Consider the following 23,111-nt stretch of genomic DNA (forward strand, 5'->3'; position numbering starts at 1 on the left):
TTACTTAGTGGTGGGGATACTGGGGTAGAAGGGTGTTACTTGGTTGTGGGGTTACAGGGGTAGACGGGTGTTACTTGGTGGTGGGGATACAGGGGTAGAAGGGTGTTACTTGGTGGTGGGGATACAGGGGTAGAAGGGTGTTACTTGGTGGGGTTACAGTGGTAGACGGGTGTTACTTGGTGGTGGGGTTACAGGGGTAGAAGAGTGTTACTTGGTGGTGGGGATACAGGGGTAGAAGGGTGTTACTTGGTGGTGGGGTTACAGTGGTAGAAGGGTGTTACTTGATGGTGGGGATACAGGGGTAGAAGGGTGTTACTTGGTGGTGGGGTTACAGGGGTAGAAGGGTGTTACTCGGTGGTGGGGATACAGGGGTAGAAGGCTGTTACTTGGTGGGGTTACAGTGGTAGACGGGTGTTACTTGGTGGTGGGGTTACAGGGGTAGAAGAGTGTTACTTGGTGGTGGGGATACAGGGGTAGAAGGGTGTTACTTGGTGGTGGGGTTACAGGGGTAGACGGGTGTTACTTGGTGGTGGGGTTACGGGGGTAGAAGAGTGTTACTTGGTGGTGGGGTTACAGGGGTAGACTGGTGTTACTTGGTGGTGGGGTTACGGGGGTAGAAGAGTGTTGTCCAAAGGAATAGATTTTCCACAGCTCCTTGAAATGTAGCAAAACTTTATTCGTACAACATAAAAATAAAAATTCTAAAACCGCGCCAACGCGTTGCGGAGGTGACCCTCCTTAATCATGGCATGATTAAGGAGGGTCACCTCCGCAACGCGTCGGCGCGGTTTTAGAATTTTTATTTTTATGTTGTATGAATAAAGTTTTGCTACATTTCAAGGAGCTGTGGAAAATCTATTCCTTTGGACATTGCATACGGGTGACGGCTCGCCACCATGATCCACGTGCTCCATTCCTGGGAAACTGCACAAGTCACCATTGGCCATAGGGTGAGCTGATTTTCCTTTTTGCTGTAGAAGGGTGTTACTTGGTAGTGGGGTTACAGGCATAGAAGGGTGTTACTTGGTGATGGGGTTACAGGAGTAAACGGGTGTTACTTGGTGGTGGTGTTACAGGGGTAGAAGGGTGTTACTTGGTAGTGGTGTTACAGGCAAAGAAGGGTGTTACTTGGTGGGTTTAAAGGGGTAGACGGGTGTTACTTGGTGGTGGGGTTACAGGGGTAGAAGACAGTTACTTGGTGGTGGGGTTACAGGGGTACAATAGTGTTACTTGGTGGTGGGGTTACAGGGGTAGACGGGTGTTACTTTGTGATGGGATTACAGGGGTAGAAGACGGTTAGTAAGTGGTGGGGTTACAGGGGTAAAAGGGTGTTACTTGGTGGTGGGGATACAGGGATAGAAGGGTGTTACTTGGTGGTGGGGTTACAGGGGTAGAAGGGTGTTACTTGGTGGTGGGGATACAGGGATAGAAGGGTGTTACTTGGTGGTGGGGTTACAGGGGTAGAAGGGTGTTACTTGGTGGTGGGGATACTGGGGTAGAAGGGTGTTACTTGGTTGTGGGGTTACAGGGGTAGACGGGTGTTACTTGGTGGTGGGGATACAGGAGTAGAAGGGTGTTACTTGGTGGTGGGGTTACAAGGGTAGATGGGTGTTACTTGGTGGTGGGGTTACAGGGGTAGAAGGGTGTTACTTGGTGGTGGGGATACAGGGGTAGAAGGGTGTTACTTGGTGGTGGGGTTACAAGGGTAGACGGGTGTTACTTGGTGGTGGGGTTACGGGGGTAAAAGAGTGTTACTTGGTGGTGGGGTTACAGGGGTAGAAGAGTGTTACTTGGTGGTGGGGATACAGGGGTAGAAGGGTGTTACTTGGTGGTGGGGTTACAGGGGTAGACGGGTGTTACTTGGTGGTGGGGTTATGGGGTAGAAGAGTGTTACTTGGTGGTGGGGTTACAGGGGTAGACGGGTGTTACTTGGTGGTGGGGTTATGGGGTAGAAGAGTGTTACTTGGTGGTGGGGTTACAGGCGTAGAAGGGTGTTACTTGGTGGTGGGGTTACAGGGGTAGAAGGGTGTTACTTGGTGGTGGGGTCACAGGGGTAGAAGGGTGTTACTTGGTGGGGTCACAGGGGTAGAAGGGTGTTACTTGGTGGTGGGGTCACAGGGGTAGACGGGTGTTACTTGGTGGTGGGGATACGGGGGAGAAGGGTGTAACTTGGTGGTGGGGTCACAGGGGTAGAAGGGTGTTACTTGGTGGTGGGGTCACAGGGGTAGAAGGGTGTTACTTGGTGGTGGGGTCACAGGGGTAGAAGGGTGTTACTTGGTGGTGGGGTTACAGGGGTACAATAGTGTTACTTGGTTGTATACAATGTTAATCTGTGGTGTGTACTGTACATCTTCCTACCCTGTGTTCCATGCCCACAAGAATTTGGGATGTGACATAGCTTATAGATTAATGACACCAGGTTAGCCCCACTATTCAAACGCTCTAAGCCAAGAAAGTAGTACGAAGTGGGGGTTCAAAAACTGACATCAAAAGGCTAGTGCAAGGGATGTGCAAATAAGAGGTTAGTGCAAAGGATGTGCAAACAGGAGGCTGATGAGAGTGATGTGCCGAAAGAGGCTAGTGCGAGGGTTGTGCCCACAAGAGGCTAGTGCGGGGGAAGTGCCAACAAGAGACTAGTGCTGGGAATGTGCCAACAAGAGACTAGTGCGGGGGTTGTTCCAACATGAGACTAGTGCGGGGGATGTGCCAACAAGAGGCTAGTGCGAGGGTTGTGCCCACAAGAGACTAGTGCGGGGGAAGTGCCTACAAGAGTAGGCTAGTGCAAGGAATGTGCCAAAAAGAGGCTAGTGCGAGGGAAGTGCCAAAAAGAGGCTAGTGCAGGGGATGTGCCCACAAGAGGCTAGTGTAAGGAATGTGCCCACAAGAGGGTAGTGCAAGGGAAGTGCCAAAAAGAGACTAGTGCAAGGGAAGTGCCAACAAGAGACTAGTGCAAGGAATGTGCCAACAAGAGACTAGTGCCAGGGATGTGCCAACAAGAGACTAGTGCCAGGGATGTGCCAAAAAGAGGCTAGTGCCAGGGATGTGCCCACAAGAGGCTAGTGCCAGGGATGTGCCCACAAGAGGCTAGTGCCAGGGATGTGCAAATAAGAGGTTAGTACCAGGGATGTGCCCACAAGAGGCTAGTGCAAGGAATGTGCCAACAAGAGACTAGTGCCAGGGATGTGCCAAAAAGAGGCTAGTGCCAGGGATGTGCCCACAAGAGGCTAGTGCCAGGGATGTGCCCACAAAAGGCTAGTGCCAGGGATGTGCAAATAAGAGGTTAGTACCAGGGATGTGCCCACAAGAGGCTAGTGCAAGGAATGTGCCAACAAGAGACTAGTGCCAGGGATGTGCCAAAAAGAGGCTAGTGCCAGGGATGTGCCCACAAGAGGCTAGTGCCAGGGATGTGCCCACAAGAGGCTAGTGCCAGGGATGTGCAAATAAGAGGTTAGTACCAGGGATGTGCCCACAAGAGGCTAGTGCCAGGGATGTGCAAATAAGAGGTTAGTACCAGGGATGTGCCCACAAGAGGCTAGTGCCAGGGATGTGCCAACAAGAGGCTAGTGCCAGGGATGTGCCAACAAGAGGCTAGTGCCAGGGATGTGCCAACAAGAGGCTAGTGCCAGGGATGTGCCAACAAGAGGCTAGTGCCAGGGATGTGCCGAAAAGAGGCTAGTGCAAGGAATGTGCCCACAAGAGGCTAGTGCCAGGGATGTGCCAACAAGAGACTAGTGCCAGGGATGTGCCAACAAGAGACTAGTGCCAGGGATGTGATGACAAGAGGCTAGTGTGAGGGATGTGCCGACAACAGACTAGTGCCAGGGATGTGATGGGCAGGGATCATTAGAGATGGTGGTAACTGGTGTAAAATATTTGTATCTCTTGGTGGTCGGGTCTCTTTGAAGATGACACAGACGGCTATGGGGATTCTAGGGGACTATTTGCAGGAGGATTTCTATCTAGGGCAACAGGTGTCAACACTTTAGGCACAGGTGCTAACCCTGCTGTCCTGCTATTCTCACGCCCAGACAGCCAAAGGCATGATGGGAACTGTAGTTTTACAACAGCCGGAGGGCAGCAGGGTGAACACCTGTGATCTAGGGGGTTATATCTGTTACATAAATAGACCAGAGAACAGATGTCGCCCTGCCGCCTCCAGCTGTTAAACTACAACTCCCATCGTGGCTGGAGAATAAAGCTCTACCTGTCTAGGCATGATGGGAGTTGTAGTTCAGGTCTCTCATGGTAATAACAGTATTATGGTATAAGGAATATGTATCATGGTTTGTAATGGGTTATGTATCAAATATAGAAGTCCCATTCTAAGGATACTCAGCTTTTCTATGACTATATTGTGACATCATAGGTTTCTTTCATACACAGGGAACTTGTTAGAACTATCAAGGCCGACATGTAAATCTGGGACGTCGAAAAATATGTATGTTTTACATGAGGCAACTTCTTCTCACGTCCAGGTTGTAGGTTTTCTGTCCTGGATTAGTGGCATCAGTTCTGCACATTTATGTGGAATTACATAAATTGCATTGAAGTCAATGCACAACGTCCAGAAATAATTGAATGTAGCATATATGTTATAATATGTTGTGTGAACATAGCCTAATGGTTAAAAAAATTTTTTTAAAGAAAAAATCTTTTCAGACAGATGGTAACATCGAAGGTAGTTGTATGACATCCGCCAGGATCCCTTTTCCATTCATTTACATTATTAGCCTATGTTCACACAACTTATCTTTTCTATTAATCTTGGCCATTGTGGCAAATTGCAACAATGGCCGTGATTAATAGAAAAGATAAATTGCATTGAAGTCAGAGGGAATCCCGGCCGTAGTGTATATACAGAGGAAATAGCGGCCGCACAACACTGTTGGTTCACACAAGGGAAAGTGTGGCTCTGGCCGCACTTTCCATTGTCTGCTATGGTGAATTGGGATGCGGGCGCATCCAAATGTGGCCGCATCCCAATTCAACAATAATTAAGTTCATCCAGCCGCTACTGCAGTACCCACCGGGATGATCTTCACTTACACCTGCCGCTCTGTGACACGGCCGGATCACAGAATGGCCGGTGTCATACAGTGTGTGAATCCGGCCCAGCCTTAGGCCCTATTACACGTCCCAATCATAAAGTGTAAACTAGCGCTGATCTGCTAGAGCAATTACACAGGCCCTCTATCAGGCAGCAAGGGCTGTTTATATATATATATATATATATATATATATATTGATAGTGATGTCCGTGCAGCCCTTGCTTTTAATGTAAAATAGTAAAATGCAACCTGGATAGTAAAATACAACCTGCTGCACCTCACACCTATGGCTGACACTAATGCCTCTCGGCTACAGTAAAAACCGACGCCAGAATGTTGGTATATAATTTGATCAAACCTCATGTACCGCGTGCAGGTCTTCTGGCCCACATGAGTCCCTACACTAAAACAACACTGTGCTGGTCAGCGACCGCCAACACCAGAAAGCAAGCACCAACAGGGGAGGGGGGAGCCACAAAATGGCCCTGCAACCCCATGGGCCCCCCACACCCCGCAGGTGCCAGCGGCGGAGATGGCGGCCGCCAAGCAACACAAGTGTCAACAAGGTTTTACTCAGGGGCGTAACTACCACCCTAGCAGCCATCACGGCTGCTATGGGGCACACTGCTTCAGGGGCCCATCCCTGCAATGCACTGGGCCTCTTGAACTGTCATCATACTACCAAGGAAGAAGCCTACCATGGGGGATACTGTGTATGTGGGGGTAGGATAGTAGGGGAGATGTCTACCATGGGGGACACATGGAGGCACTATCTACTGGGGGATACCAGGGGAGATGCATATGCTATCTACTGGGCGGAGAGCTAACTGGGCAAGGAGGGGGGCCCAATGAAAAGTTTGCTATAGAGCCCAGCCCATTCTAGTTACGCCCCTGGTGTTACTACTCACCACTGCACCAGCAGGTAGACTGGGAGAAAGAGGAGGTACTTACCATATGTGCACAGGTGCTTCCTGCTAATTAGGGTCACATGGGTCTTACAAGGAGGAGTGCCAGCCACATAGAAATGAGAGAACGTATAAAATACAGACCTAGAGAGAAAGAGGAGGTCTGTATAAAATAATAAAATATTTACTCACTTTACCATGTTCCCCAGTGTTCTCGGCCTTCCCTGGCCTCTGCAGCTCTGCAGGTCTTCTGTTCCTGTCTCTGCAATGACAGGCTGCTCAGCCAATCACTGGCCACGGTCCTGTCAGTGCAGAGACTGGACCAAAAGGGGACAGAAGACAGAGCTACAGACAGCAGGGAAGGTGAGTAAATACTTTCTTATTTTACCCTACAATCTTCAGCTGTTGGCCGTCTCTGATGCTCGATGATTTTAGACCTGGAAAGAAACGACCAACCGATGATCACTGTCTCTATTCACGGAGCCATAATCTGCTGAATCAGCCTGATAACCAGCACTTTATCGCTCCTTGTTATAGGCCCTAACGTTAAACTTTTGTTAGGTGACAGAGAATGCAAAAGAAACTACTCAGCAGACGCTGTCCTGTAGCAGAATTGCTTTCTTCTGTAGTTTGGCGCCTTTCTCTCCCTGTAGTGTTGACATTGTCTAGGTTCCCGACCACCAATCTGAGAGCGGTGATCGGGCTTTGATGTCACTCTGGTGGTCCGGACCCCCGGTGGTCGCCGCCCTAGGGAGTCCTGGTGAATGCAGCCTATGGCCTGTAGCTGTAGATGTGTTTTCCAGGACTTCCTATGGCGGTATCCAACTTCTGTAGACGTGGGGAATGAAGCGCGGTGACAGGTTCTTGGACTCTAGTAAATATCCATTTTTACTCCCTTCTATGTCTCCCTCTGAGGTCACACACGTCTCCAGGGCTTGGATTGTCTCTAGAGATGTGTAACCCCCCGTCCCGTCCTTACACCGCCGCACACCGGCCCCCACACCAGGACGCGAGAGCGGATGCAGCAGCACAGTGCCAGCGACATTGTGTGATATATAGGAAATCCGTCAATCATCTTGTAGATGTCCCGTTTAGTAGATGATATCTCATTCCGGATCCCTCCATCTTACAGTAATTTCTTGTTTTCCAGCTATTCGCCGTCTTTGCCTTTGGAACTTGTGGTTCTTTCGTCGCAGAGACAGCGGCAGTGGTGATGTGTAAGGTGTCGGATACACAGACAGACACAGATCTCATCTCCGTGCCTTTCTCATACCCTTTCAGGTAACATCTTGGCATTTGCCGGAATAAAATATCCAGAGCTATTTCTGCCCATCATCATAGAATATGTCCCTGTCCCCTCCACATATATACACATCACTCATAACATTAAAGCGGTACGCCAACAAAAATTTTTTTTCTTTGAAATCAGCTGGTGTCAGAAATTTATATTGATTTGTAAATTACTTCTATTTAAAACTCTCCTTCCAGTACTTATCAGCTGCTGTATGTCCTGCAGAAAGTGGTGTATTCTCTCCAGTCTGACACAGTGCTCTCTGCTGCCACCTCTGTCCATGTCAGGAACTGTCCAGAGCAGCAGCAAATCCCCATAGAAAAACTCTCCTGCTCTGGACAGTTCCTGACATGGACAGAGGTGGCAGCAGAGAGCACTGCGTCACACTGGAGAGAATTTAACACTTCCTGCAGGACATACAGCAGCTAAAGATTACTGGAGATTTTTTTAACAGAAGTAAAATACAAATCTATATAAGTTTTTAAAACCAGTTGATTTGAAATAAATAAATAGACAAAAAATAGACCAAGATGTATTATGGGAAGAAAGCAATGTCTGCTGGGAAATTGTGGGCTGTAGTATTAATGCGGATGTGACGGGTGCAGACTAGCTAAACATTGCAGACCAAGTACACCCCTGCATGGTAATGCTATTCACACACAGAACGCCTGGTTTTCAGCACAATAACCGGACCTGCAACAATGCAAAAATGTTCAGGTTTGATGACCATTAGAATGAGTTCATGGAGTTGACCCGACGTCAGTAAATATCAGCCTATGGGTGGTATTACACGGGCCGATGGGGGACTGATAATACCTGTAAACGAGCAGCGATCTGCTACATCGTCGCTCGTTTACTGGGCCTATTACTCGTTACCGATGTCCTTGCAGCCCTTGTTTAAACTACATACATTACCTATCCATGCTCCAGGGCTGCTTCTGCGTTCCGCTTCTCCAGGCCGCTCAGCCAATCACAGGCCGGGGCCGCCGCGGCCTGTGATTGGCTGGGTGGCCTGTCAGCTGACAGGCCACTCTGAAGCTAGAACACGCAGGACCCGGGGAGAAGAGCGCAGGAGCAGCCCTGCAAGGTGGATAGGTAATGTATATCGTCAGTCGCCGGCCGCGCACCGCTATTGCACATAGCGGTGCGCGGTCGGCGCCCGACAAAAATAGGTCAGAACCTATATCAACGATCAGCCGATGATCGTTGTCATCGGCTGATCGTTGTATTTATTACATGGAGCGATAATCGTCCGAAAAAGCCGAATCCCCTGATGTCACATACCATAGGACTCCTTCAGATATCTTGTGATGAAGCTGATGCCTTCACAGCCAGAGCTGGTTTTAATGTTTTGGCAGATTAGTGTAAATAATGTATACATTTATTATTTATCATGTACTGATCCTAAATTATAGTTGCAAGCTGTATTCTGGATATTACGGGTTGTCAGTGGAAACAACAAAATCGGATCTTCATCAAATAGATCCCGAACATCTTAGCTGAGCTCTAAGGCTATGTTTAGACTATGTAAGAGACCGGCCGGTCCGTGACCCGGCTGGTCTCTGAAAAGATCATCCCGGTCAGTACTGCAGTACCGTCCGGATGATCTTTGCAGCCGCAGAGTTCTGATGTGGGCTCATTGGTGCTGTATTTCCTGCAGGAAGAGATGTATTATCTCCAGTCAGACACAGTGCTCTCTGCTGCCACCTCTGTCCATGTCAGGAACTGTCCACCGTCTATGGGGATTCACTGCTGCTCTGGACAGTTCCTGACATGGACAGAGGTGGCAGACTGGAGAGAATACACCACTTCCTGCAGGACATACAGCAGCTGATAAGTACTGGCAGACTGGAGAATTTTTAGATAGAAGTAAATATCTGTATAATGTGATCTGAACACATTTCTTTTTCTCTGGAGTGCCCCTTTAATGTATCCAAGCTTATAGAGTAAGAAGTGCTGCAGCTCTGGCTATGTACTATGTCTTCCTATTCTCTTATGTTTGCTTCTCTCTCTTTTCATGTCCTCAGGCTGTATCGTCAGCGCTATGAGATGCCAGTCTGTGGGGATACTGAGAGTCGGATTTTGCACCTTTCCGGGGATTTCTCGGCTCCGGCTGAATTCTTTGTTACTCTCTCAGTCTTTGCTTTCTTGTATTCCATGCTTGCATTGGCAATTTACTTGCTCTTCCATGAACGATACACTCAAATACGCAGAGTGCCCATTGTGGTAAGTGGGAAGAATGGCCTAGTGAACTGAATGAAACTAAAGGGAGGAGAATTAGGAAACATAGTGATACGGCCCAAAGAATTGTTCATAGTGGTGCTGGTTCCTGCAGGAAGTGGTGTATTCTCTCCAGTCTGACACAGTGCTCTCTGCTGCCATCTCTGTCCATGTCAGGAAATGTCCAGAGCAGCAGCAAATCCCCATAGAAAACCTCTCCTGCTCTGGACAGTTCCTGACATGGACAGAGGTGGCAGCAGAGAGCACTGTTTCAGACCAGAGAGAATACACCACTTCCTGCAGGACATACAGCAGCTGATAAGTACTAGAAGTCTGGAGATCTTTATATAGAAGTAACTTACAAATTTATATAACTTTCTGATACCAGTTGATTTTAAGGAACAAAGTTTGGCATGGTATAGGTAGTGCACGGTATAAGTAATGCACAGTAAAAATAATGCACATTATAGATAATGCACAGTATAAATAATGCATGGTATAAGTAGTGCACATCATATGTAATGCGTGGTATAAGTAATGTACAGTATAAGTAATGCGCGATATAAGAAATGCACACTATAGGTAATGCAGAGTATGGCTGGGTTCGCACTAGGTATATTTCAGTCAGTATTGTGGTCCTCATAGCAACCAAAACCAGGAGTGGATTAAAAACACAGAAAGGTTCTGTTCACACAATGGTGAAATTGAGTGGATGGCCGCCATTTAATGGCAAATATTTGCTGTTATTTTAGAACAACGGCTGTTATATTGAAATAATGGCCGTTATTTACTGTTAAATGGCGGCCATCCACTCAATTTCATCATTGTGTGAACAGATTCTTTCTGTGTTTTCAATCCACTCCTGGTTTTGGTTGCTATGAGGACCACAATACTGACTGAAATATACAGCCTGAAATATACATAGTGTGAACCCAGCCTTTAGGTAATGCAGAGTATAGGTAGTGCAGAGTATAGGTAATACAGAGTATGGGTAATGCAGAGTATGGGTAATGCAGAGTATGGGTAATGCAGAGTATAGGTAATGCAGAGTATAGGTAATGCAGAGCATGGGTAATGCAGAGTATAGGTAATGCAGAGTATAGGTAATGCAGAGTATGGGTAATGCAGAGTATGGGTAATGCAGAGTATAGGTAATGCAGAGTATAGGTAATGCAGAGTATAGGTAATGCAGAGTATAGGTAATGCAGCGTATGGGTAATGCAGCGTATGGGTAATGCAGCGTATGGGTAATGCAGAGTATGGGTAATGCAGAGTATGGGTAATGCAGAGTATGGGTAATGCAGATTTTAGGTAATGCAGAGTATAGGTAATGCAGAGTATGGGTAATGCAGCATATGGGTAATGCAGCGTATGGGTAATGCAGAGTATAGGTAATGCAGAGTATAGGTAATGCACAGTATGGGTATTGCAGAGTATGGGTAATGCAGAGTATAGGTAATGCAGAGTATGGGTAATGCAGAGTATAGGTAATGCAGCGTATAGGTAATGCACAGTATGGGTATTGCAGAGTATGGGTAATGCAGAGTATAGGTAATGCAGAGTATGGGTAATGCAGAGTATAGGTAATGCAGCGTATAGGTAATGCAGCGTATAGGTAATGCAGAGTATAGGTAATGCAGAGTATAGGTAGTGCAGAGTATAGGTAATACAGAGTATGGGTAATGCAGAGTATAGGTAATGCAGAGTATAGGTAATGCAGAGTATGGGTAATGCAGAGTATAGGTAATGCAGCGTATAGGTAATGCAGAGTATGGGTAATGCAGAGCATGGGTAATGCAGAGCATGGGTAATGCAGAGCATGGGTAATGCAGAGCATGGGTAATGCAGAGTATAGGTAATGCAGAGTATAGGTAATGCAGAGTATAGGTAATGCAGAGTATAGGTAATGCATCGTATGGGTAATGCAGCGTATGGGTAATGCAGCGTATGGGTAATGCAGCGTATGGGTAATGCAGCGTATGGGTAATGCAGCGTATGGGTAATGCAGAGTATGGGTAATGCAGAGTATAGGTAATGCAGATTTTAGGTAATGCAGAGTATAGGTAATGCAGAGTATGGGTAATGCAGCGTATGGGTAATGCAGCGTATGGGTAATGCAGAGTATGGGTAATGCAAAGTATAGGTAATGCAGAGTATAGGTAATGCACAGTATGGGTATTGCAGAGTATGGGTAATGCAGAGTATAGGTAATGCAGAGTATGGGTAATGCAGAGTATAGGTAATGCAGCGTATGGGTAATGCAGAGTATAGGTAATGCAGCGTATAGGTAATGCAGAGTATAGGTAATGCAGAGTATAGGTAATGCAGAGTATAGGTAATGCAGCGTATGGGTAATGCAGAGTATAGGTAATGCAGCGTATAGGTAATGCAGAGTATAGGTAATGCAGAGTATAGGTAATGCAGAGTATAGGTAATGCAGAGTATGGGTAATGCAGAGTATAGGTAATGCAGAGTATAGGTAATGCAGAGTATGGGTAATGCAGAGTATAGGTAATGCAGCGTATAGGTAATGCAGAGTATGGGTAATGCAGAGCATGGGTAATGCAGAGCATGGGTAATGCAGAGCATAGGTAATGCAGAGTATAGGTAATGCAGAGTATGGACAATGGGTAATGCAGATTATGGGTAATGCAGAGTATAGGTAATGCAGAGAATAGGTAATGCAGCGTATGGGTAATGCAGAGCATGGGTAATGCAGAGCATGGGTAATGCAGCGTATGGGTAATGCAGAGTATGGGTAATGCAGAGTATGGGTAATGCAGCGTATGGGTAATGCAGAGTATGGGTAATGCAGAGTATGGGTAATGCAGAGTATGGGTAATGCAGAGTATAGGTAATGCAGAGTATAGGTAATGCAGCGTATAGGTAATGCAGAGTATAGGTAATGCAGAGCATGGGTAATGCAGAGTATCTGGAGATAAAGGTTTGATCTCTCTGTACATTTATATATTATGTTGTATATTACTATTGTGTTTATCGAGTATCAATGGCTTTCATTATGTTAATGTCATTTTGCAGGATTTGTGTGTGACAGGTGTCTTTGCCTTCTTGTGGCTTGTAGCTGCTTCAGCATGGGGGAAGGGGCTCATGGACGTGAAATTGGCGACCCACCCATCTAGCATCCTTTCCTCAATGCCAGTGTGCCAGCGGGAAAACGCCCAATGCACGGCCGGTGTGACCCCATTCTATGGCCTCGCCAATATCTCTGTGGTAAGAGTACAATGGATTCTACACTGCTCACTGTACTGTACCTGGGAAGGAAACCATAGAGCTGCATTCACACAGCTGGAGATGCTACGTTTCCCAAACAGAATGTTAATAGTGAAAATCCACAGTGTGTTTTGTGGACGACAATAGAAAACCTTATCCACACGATACAGAGATTAAATGTGGAGCATTGTAAATCTGCAGCGTGTCCGTGAATTCACTGGACGTTCACTGTGGATTCACCATTTGTAATGCTCAAGATGAAATCCACTGTGAATCCGTGACAAAGCCAGGAGTGGATTTACAGCTGAGCACATAGGGTACAGCTACACTACAGCACTACAGTATTACATGGCCTGATAAGTAACGCAGCGACAATCTGCTAAATCCGAGCTCATGTACTGAGACTATTACACCACTCGATAGTCGTGCAGCAAGGGCTGTATATATATATATATCATTAGCTACGGCCGTAGTTTTGCGGTGTGTGACTTAGCTTTATGTTGAATGGGATCCCGGCCGGAGCGTACACACATCGTACATGCTCCAGCCGGGAGCCCATGCGGCGCCGGAACAAAACTGACATGTCCGTTCTTTACCCGGCCGGGGTCACGGAACGGCCGGTCTGTTACGTAGTGTGAACATAGCTTAAAAGTGTAAAATAATAAACTGTATACCTTACCTCTCCACGCTGGCCACGGTGGTCCTATCCTACTCAGGGATTGGCTGAGCGGCCTGTCAATTCAGAGGACAAGCCAGGAAGATACTGGGGAGGTAATGTATGCAGTTTATTATTTTCTTTACACATTCATCAGCTGCCGGCCATGTATCACTATTACACGGAGCCATGTATCACTATTACACGTAGTATCACTATTACACATAGCCATATATCACTATTACACGTAGTATCACTATTACACGTAGCCATGTATCACTATTACACGTAGCCATGTATCACTATTACACACAGCCATGTATCACTATTACACGTAGCCATGTATCACTATTACACGTAGCCATGTGTCACTATTACACGTAGTATCACTATTACACGTAGCCATGTATCACTATTACACGTAGCCATGTGTCACTATTACACGTAGTATCACTATTACACGTAGCCATGTGTCACTATTACACGTAGCCATGTATCACTATTACACGTAGCCATGTATCACTATTACACGTAGCCATGTATCACTATTACACACAGCCATGTATCACTATTACACGTAGCCATGTATCACTATTACACGTAGCCATGTGTCACTATTACACGTAGTATCACTATTACACGTAGCCATGTATCACTATTACACGTAGCCATGTGTCACTATTACACGTAGTATCACTATTACACGTAGCCATGTGTCACTATTACACGTAGCCATGTATCACTATTACACGTAGCCATGTATCACTATTACACGTAGTCATGTGTCACTATTACACGTAGCCATGTATCACTATTACACGTAGCCATGTATCACTATTACACGTAGCCATGTGTCACTATTACACGTAGCCATGTGTCACTATTACACGTAGCCATGTGTCACTATTACACGTAGCCATGTGTCACTATTACACAGAGCCATGTGTCACTATTACACGTAGTCACGTATCACTATTACACGTAGCCATGTATCACTATTACACGTAGCCATGTATCACTATTACACGTAGCCATGTATCACTATTACACGTAGCCATGTATCACTATTACACGTAGCCATGTGTCACTATTACACGTAGCCATGTATCACTATTACAGGTAGCCATGTGTCACTATTACACGTAGCCATGTATCACTATTACACGTAGCCATGTATCACTATTACACGTAGCCATGTATCACTATTACACGTAGCCATGTGTCACTATTACACGTAGCCATGTGTCACTATTACACGTAGCCATGTATCACTATTACACGTAGCCATGTGTCGCTATTACACGTAGCCATGTATCCCTATTACACGTAGCCATGTGTCACTATTACACGTAGCCATCTGTCACTATTACACTTAGCCATGTGTCACTATTACACGTAGCCATGTATCACTATTACACGGAGCCATGTGTCACTATTACACGTAGCCATGTGTCACTATTACACGTAGTCATGTATCACTATTACACGTAGCCATGTATCACTATTACACAGAGCCATGTGTCACTATTACACGTAGCCATGTATCACTATTACACGTAGCCATGTATCACTATTACACGTAGTCATGTGTCACTATTACACGTAGTCATGTGTCACTATTACACGTAGCCATGTGTCACTATTACACGTAGCCATGTGTCACTATTACACGTAGCCATGTATCACTATTACACGGAGCCATGTGTCACTATTACACGTAGCCATGTATCACTATTACACGTAGCCATGTATCACTATTACACGTAGCCATGTGTCACTATTACACGTAGCCATGTATCACTATTACACGTAGTCATGTATCACTATTACACGTAGCCATGTATCACTATTACAGGTAGCCATGTACCACTATTACACGTAGCCATGTGTCACTATTACACGTAGCCATGTATCACTATTACACGTAGCCATGTATCACTATTACACGTAGCCATGTATCACTATTACACGTAGCCATGTGTCACTATTACACGTAGCCATGTATCACTATTACACGTAGCCATGTGTCACTATTACACGGAGCCATGTATCACTATTACACGTAGCCTGTATCACTATTACAGGTAGCCATGTGTCACTATTACATGTAGCCATGTGTCACCATTACACGTAGCCATGTGTCACCATTACACGTAGCCATGTGTCACTATTACACGGAGCCATGTATCACTATTACACGTAGCCATGTGTCACTATTACACGTAGCCATCTGTCACTATTACACGTAGCCATGTGTCACCATTACACGTAGCCATGTATCACTATTACACGTAGCCATGTGTAACTATTACACGTAGCCATGTATCACTATTACACGTAGCCATGTGTCACTATTACACATAGCCATGTATCACTATTACACGTAGCCATGTATCACTATTACACGTAGCCATGTATCACTATTACACGTAGCCATGTGTCACTATTACACGGAGCCATGTATCACTATTACACGTAGCCATGTGTCACTATTACACGTAGCCATGTGTCACTATTACACGTAGCCATGTATCACTATTACACGTAGCCATGTATCACTATTACACGTAGCCATGTATCACTATTACACGTAGCCATGTGTCACTATTACATGTAGTGATTTGCACTCGGCAGATAATGATTTAGGTCAGGACCAAAAGACATGATCAGCTGATTATCATTGACTTTATTACACGGAGCGATAATCTGCTGAATCAGCCAGATAACCAGCAGATTGTCGCTCTGTGTAATAGGGCTCTTACTTTTTAGAATGTGCAAAGTTCATTGTACATATATTAAATGTATCATTTGTTTCTTCTCTGTCTGAGATCCATCTTCATAGATTGCTTGGTTGGGATTGGGGAGAGATGACAGCTATCTATATGTATGTGTATAGTTGTATTCCGGACCATGGTGGAGTTAGGGTCCTTTTGCCTTGGGCCAATTAACAGCACGGAGGAATGCTATGGGGGCATATTACTGGCTACTGAGGGAGTATATCTGGCTATGGGGGCATATCACTGGCTATGGGGGGTGTATCTGGCTATGGGGGTATATTACTGGCTATGGGGGTATATTACTGGCTATGGGGGGAGGTATATCTGGCTATGGGGTTATATAACTGGCTATGGGGCGGTATATCTGGCTATGGGGGCATATCACTGGCTACTGAGGGAGTATATCTGGCTATGGGGCCATATCACTGGCTACTGAGGGAGTATATCTGGCTATGGGGCCATATCACTGGCTACTGAGGGAGTATATCTGGCTATGGGGCCATATCACTGGCTACTGAGTGAGTATATATGGCTATGGGGGTGGGGGTATTTCTGGCTATGGGGGTATATTACTGGCTATGGGGTTGTATATCTGGCTATGGGGGCATATCACTGGCTATAGAGGGAGGTATATCTGGCTATGGGATTATATAACTGGCTATGGGGGGGTATATCTGGCTATAGGGGCATATCACTGGCTACTGAGGGAGTATATCTGGCTATGGGGGCATATTACAGGCTATGGGGGGGTATATCTGGCTATGGGGGCATTTTACTGGTGGTGGTGGTGGGGGTATATCTGGCTATGGGGGCATATTACTGGCTACTGAGGGGTATATTTGGCTATGGGGGGTATTTCTCTGTATGGGGGCATATTACTGGCTACAGGGGGGTATATGTGGCTATGGGGGGGTATTTCTGGCTATGAGGGCATATTACTGGCTACAGGGGGGTATATCTGGCTATGGGGACATATGTTCTGAGTATAGTTTTATCTTCTAAGCAAACCTCTCAAAACATCAACTGCTGTTGGCTATGAGGACTGGAATTGAGAAGTACTGCTCTAGACTATACAGATTCAGGCTATGTTCACACACTGTATCAGACCGGCCGTTCCGTGACCCCGGCCGGGTCACGGAACGGCCGGTCTGTGCCCGGATCATCGCGTCCGATACTTAAATACCGGCCGGATGATCCGTCCGGCCGCAGAGCTCTGATGCTGGTGCATCAGCGCGCGCTAGCATCAGAGCTTCCCACAGTGAAGCGAGCACCCAGAGCCGCTCGCTTCACTGTGTGCACTGACAGGGCTTTCTGCGGGCGGAATTCACTGAATTCCGGCCTCAGAAAACTGACCTGTCAGTTTTTTCCGGCGCCGTATGGGATGCCGGCCGGAGCGCATACGATTACTTTGTGTGAACATAGCCTTAAAGAAGCAGTCCACAAAAAATGTTATTGCCCCCCCCCCCCCCCGCTAGTCACATATACTCACTGCAGGTGATCGGCTACCTGCTCTGCTGCTTTGTTCGGTCCAAAGGCGCCGTATGAATCCGGTGCGCGCTCACGTTATCCTCTGCTGTGATCCCTCTCCTGTCTCCTGTGATTGAACGCCGGAAATCACGCGCTCCCGGCATTCCTTCACAGGAGACAGAAGAGGAGTCACAGCTGACGTGAGCGCGCCGGGTTTGAACAGCGCAGCGGAACCAGAACAAAGCAGCGGCGTGGGACATCGATCACCTGCGGTAAGTATACGTGCCAGCGCCTAGTGGGGGGGCTTATAAAGTATTTTTGTGAACTGCTTATTTAAATCCTTCAGTCTTTCCTGATATGTCTTATGCCTCACACCCTCCACCATTTTTGTAGCCCTCTTTAGTGCCGCTCTATTTTATCAATATCCTTTTGTAGGTGAAGTCTCCAGAACTGGACAGAGTATTCCAGATGTGATGTCACTAGAGCTGTATACAGCGGGATCTCCCTCTTCTTACTGGCTATACCTTTAGCTATATCAGAAATCACTTCCCCTACTATATTAGCTGAGATGGAAATACCCCTAATCCTCTTACCTGCACATATATGTAGGGTAGAAGATGAACACCACATGGCATGATCTTTACAACCACTTACAATCTTTTGTTGCTTTTTCCGACAGCTCTTTGGATTTCTGAATTTTCTGCTCTGGACGGCCAACGCATGGTTTGTGTTCAAGGAAACTGCATGGAACAAGCAGGAAGCCGGCAAAGAGGAGTCTGTGGAGCGCGGGGAGGTGGAACATCTCCAGTGAGCCCATCCATGTCACCAGGTCGTCCTCTGACTGTGAATCTACTTGGTCATTAGAGTGGACTTCTCACCAGACTCTGTCCTGTCTTTACTTACTATTGCTCAGTACTTTGATGCCGGTGATATGTCACCTAGAACCAAAAGAAACAACCAAACTATCCACTCCAATACAATACTTTTTCCATCTTTCTGTTTTCCAAGTCCTTGATTTGTCTAGAAGTTGTTACCTCCCCCGGTGCTATTTATTCATTAAAATGATGTCCACTTTTCCTTCACATTTTTTTTTTCTAAATAAATTCTTTATTTAAACCACTTTTTCTTACAGAGAAAAAACAACAATGAAGATCTGCTCTCCCGACAATAAGACGTACATAACAAGTCATATATAGAAAGTGGGGCATTAAAGGGGAAGATTTGTCTAACCTGCTGATATGTCCCTAATGCACAGGAGACACAGAGGATGAAGATAAGTCTCTTATAGGATGTCTCTCATAGGATGTCTCTTGTAGGATGTCTCTTATAGGATGTCTCTTACCTTCCTCCTCGGCGCAGGAACCACATCGACAGCAGGTCGGATCTGACTCCAGGCCAAATTGCATGGAGCTTAACCGGAACTCGATACCAGCTGCTAGATTGTTTACCCTGCTTCCTGAAAGCGGGAGCACTGAGCTTTTATGTGCTAGGGTCAAGATGTTCGTCCGCGGTCCAAGCAAGCTGGAGATCTTCCACTTAAGCAGGAGGGGAGCTGGGTCAGGCAGAGACATCAAATCCAAGGGGGATGCTGCTAAATGACTGCTCTAATGCCACCCATGGCTTCACGGAGGTGGAGCGCGACCAACCTACCTCTCTGGTTGGGGCTAGGTAATATGTGTGTAGGTCTGGGAGGGCAGCACCGCCATTATTGTTCGGTTCTTTTGAGGCAGGTGTCTTCAATCCTTAGATACATTTATTCTGAGTGAAAGACATACAGCAGTTTTGGCAAGAGATGCATTTTATAAATGGCGCACTGGCCAAACCATGTAAAGGTCACCTTACTCCAATTGCTACATAAAGTTCAAATTTTGGCCAGGATAGGCTGGAAATTAGGTAGGTCTTTCAAATCAGTTGAGGACTAGATACCCAGATAATTAAAGGGGTTCTCCAGTGTAAGACAAACACGGCCACTTTCTTCCATAAACAGCACCGCTCTTGTCTCCAGTATGGCTGCAGTTTTTCAACTCGGTTCCATTGAAGTAAATGGAGCTTAATTGCAAACCGCACCTGACCTGAAGACCTGAGTCTGGTGCTGGTGCTGTCTCTGGAAGGAAGTGGACATGTTTTTCTAACTCTGGATAACCCCTTTAAGGTTGTGTTCACACGTACAGACTTGCAGCGTAAATCTCGCTGTGAGTTTGTCAGGTCCTGGCAGTTCACTGTCACTACATACTCGCACCTGTCTGAACGACCTCTGCATGTATGTAATTCTGCCGGCCCCTTAACCCCTTCTGCTGCCGCCTGGCTCCCGCTCCGCTCTGTATACATTCCCTCTCCTCGCTGCACGTCCTGCTCTCCCGCCCGGCCAATCAGTGGCTGCCGCTGGGCAACACACTGATTGGCCGGGCGGGAGAGCAGTACGCTGGGACCCCGTGCAGCGAGGAGAGGTAATGTATACAGAGCGGGAGCCGGTCGTTCAGACAGCTGCGAGTATGTAGTGACTGTGAACTGCCAGGACCTGACAGACTCACAGCGAGATTTACGCTCTAGACGACCGCCAGATCCCGAAGGAAGACCAGAGGGGGAGACCGTGTCCAGGGGCAAAGAGATGTTAAAGGCCTCAGATTTTGCTAAATTAATTTTAAAGTTAGATAAAAGAGTCATAAAGCGTCTCATCGGTAAAAAGAAAACTGGACTGAAAATAAAAAACAGTAGGTGGTCGGGGTATGCGGCTACTCCGTGGGTATCGTCCCCCACTTGGATGTCCCACAGGTCCGATTGGTCGTGTATGGTACGTAGGAAGAGCCCTAATGTCTCGTACCATTGTGAGTGATGGAGCTGTCGGAAAGGATGCCGTTCACCCGGACTGTGGCAGAAGGAGTAGAGTACAGCGCCATCATCCAATGATAGAAGCTGATCCCAATGACCAGAGCCTCAGGACTGTCCCCCAAACATGTCCAGATCACCCCGTCAAAAGATTTTTGCTCTTTTTAAATCCATCCCTGGCTTTGGCTTCAATAATCTTCAAATAATCTGTGTAATAGAGCTCTTTGTCTGCCTGCCTGTCAGCCTGCCAGTCACAATGCTGCCACAATAGAGGAGGGCGCTGTCACTGGTCTCTTCAAAACTACAAAACATTTAAAAAGGAACCAGACATTTAGAATATGGAAGTTCATCAGTAACAGCCCCAGCTCTATTATTCTCTATCCCGACCATTGCTTCAAAGATGTCAGGGAGCCATTAGATCACTCTCATAACCGCCAACAGAAAGGAAGGTAGATCTTCATGTCAGTCACTACAATTGGCATTAAAGGGGAACTCCAGACATTATATAATGCTTATCTACAAGTCTGACTCTCAGGTGGTAAGGAGCAGAGTATTAAGCAGCAGGCCTAAAGGTGTCACAGGAGGCAGTGTGTTAGGCGAGGAGGGGGTGTTTATTTTTCTCTGCTGTCAGTATATACAGAGAGTACACAGGGAGCTGCTGTCAGTATATACAGTGAGTACAGGGAGCTGCTGTCAGTATATACAGTGAGTACACAGGGAGCTGCTGTCAGTTTATACAGTGAGTACAGGGAGCTGCTGTCAGTATATACAGTGAGTACACAGGGAGCTGCTGTCAGTATATACAGTGAGTACAGGGAGCTGCTGTCAGTATATACAGTGAGTACACAGGGAGCAGCTGTCAGTATATACAGTGAGTACAGGGAGCTGCTGTCAGTATATACAGTGAGTACACAGGGAGCAGCTGTCAGTATATACAGTGAGTACAGGGAGCTGCTGTCAGTATATACAGTGAGTACACAGGGAGCAGCTGTCAGTATATACAGTGAGTACCAGTGTCGGACTGGAGTGCCTTGGGCCCACCAGGGGAAATCATTCTTGGGGCCCACCCTTCAGCCACCGCACTTATCTATGGTAACATTAACACAGTGTGATATGGGGCAGTGTAGGGTTGCAAATGATTGCTAATCAGCAGGGCAGGAAATATCCCCACACATATTACTGCCATACTATTACTGACCAGATCCTGTATACTGAGACTGATTTTACCAATAATACCAGTATATAGGAGGGAAATATTATAATCAGACATATTACCGCCACAATTACCGCCATACTGTTACTGACCAAATCCTGTATACTGAGAGTGATATTACCAATAATACCAGTATACAAGGGGGAAATATTATCACATACATATTACCGCCATACTGTTACTGACCAAATCCTGTATACCAATATTACCAATAATACCAGTATACAAGGGGGAAATATTACCGCCACACCACAACCAATACCATCACTATATTGTTACTGACCAAATCCAGTATACTAAGACCAATAAAACACAGTACCGGAATACAAGCAACAAATATTACCACCACATACTGACTAACACCACCACTGCTACTGACTAATACCACCACATACTGACTAACACCACCACATACTGACTAACACACTAACACTGCTACTGAATAAGATTCACTGTACACAGATCACCATCATCTCATCCAGTCATATAGAGGTGGATGCAGCTGTACACAGGTTCTGTACTCCATATACATTACAGTGCAAATATATCAGGTAACTCACAGGGGACGTCTTCTCTGATCGGAGTTCTTCCATTTTCATCTTCTTCTCCATCTGCCCTGGGCCATTATGAGAACTTCTCCGAGCCACGAAGCCACAGAATCTGCCAGACAGACATATTAGGCTCCTCACTCCGACACCATCTTCATCTCTATACACACTGCACATCTGTATTGGCCCCTTTACACCCTCTTTAGTAGGCAGCCCTGACACTATGTATGTATTAGAGATGAGTGAACCGGGTTCGGGTTCGAGTCCATCCGAACCCAAACATTCGGCATGTGATTAGCTGGGGCTGCTGAACTTGGATAAAGCCCTAAGGTTGTCTGGAAAACATGGATACAGCCAATGACTATATCCATGTTTTCCACATAGCCTTAGGGCTTTATCCAACTTCAGCAGCCACCGCTAATCAAATGCTGAGAGTTTGGGTTCGGATGGACTCCAGTATGATCAAAGGTTCGCTCATCTCTAGTATGTATGTAAATATATATATATATATATATATATATATATATATATATATATACATACATCCCTTACAGTATATGGTCCCCTCTGTGTTGTCCCCATTATAGATGACCTCCCCTGTGTTGTCCCCCTTATAAATGGCACCCCATATTGTCCATCCCCCATATATATAGCCCCCTCATGTTGTCCTTCAATATAGATATCCCCCTTATGTTGTCCATCTCCCCCTATAGCCCCCCTCATGTTGTCCATCTCCCCCATAGCCAGCCCCCCCATGTTGTCCATCTCCCCCATAGCCAGCCCCCCCATGTTGTCCATCTCCCCCATAGCCAGCCCCCCCATGTTGTCCATCTCCCCCCATAGCCCCCCTCATGTTGTCCATCTCCCCCATAGCCAGCCCCCCCATGTTGTCCATCTCCCCCATAGCCAGCCCCCCATGTTGTCCATCTC

General features: G+C 46.4%; 1 protein-coding gene across 3 annotated transcripts in view; it reads left to right on the forward strand.

Annotated features, from left to right (window-relative positions):
- SYPL2 (synaptophysin like 2) overlaps window positions 1-18,663 on the forward strand; it is a 31,203-nt gene extending 12,540 nt beyond the window's left edge. For all 3 annotated transcript variants that reach the window (XM_069945435.1, XM_069945434.1, XM_069945433.1), the window contains 4 exons: window positions 7,104-7,234; window positions 9,272-9,470; window positions 12,504-12,695; window positions 18,274-18,663. In XM_069945435.1, coding sequence (XP_069801536.1) covers window positions 7,104-7,234; window positions 9,272-9,470; window positions 12,504-12,695; window positions 18,274-18,405 — 654 coding nt within the window. In that variant the 3' untranslated portion in view covers window positions 18,406-18,663. The remainder of the gene's footprint in view (window positions 1-7,103; window positions 7,235-9,271; window positions 9,471-12,503; window positions 12,696-18,273) is intronic.
- Window positions 18,664-23,111: the final 4,448 nt, after the last annotated feature.

The sequence above is a fragment of the Dendropsophus ebraccatus genome, chromosome 11 (genome assembly GCF_027789765.1).
Source record: "Dendropsophus ebraccatus isolate aDenEbr1 chromosome 11, aDenEbr1.pat, whole genome shotgun sequence".
NCBI lineage: Eukaryota > Metazoa > Chordata > Amphibia > Anura > Hylidae > Dendropsophus > Dendropsophus ebraccatus.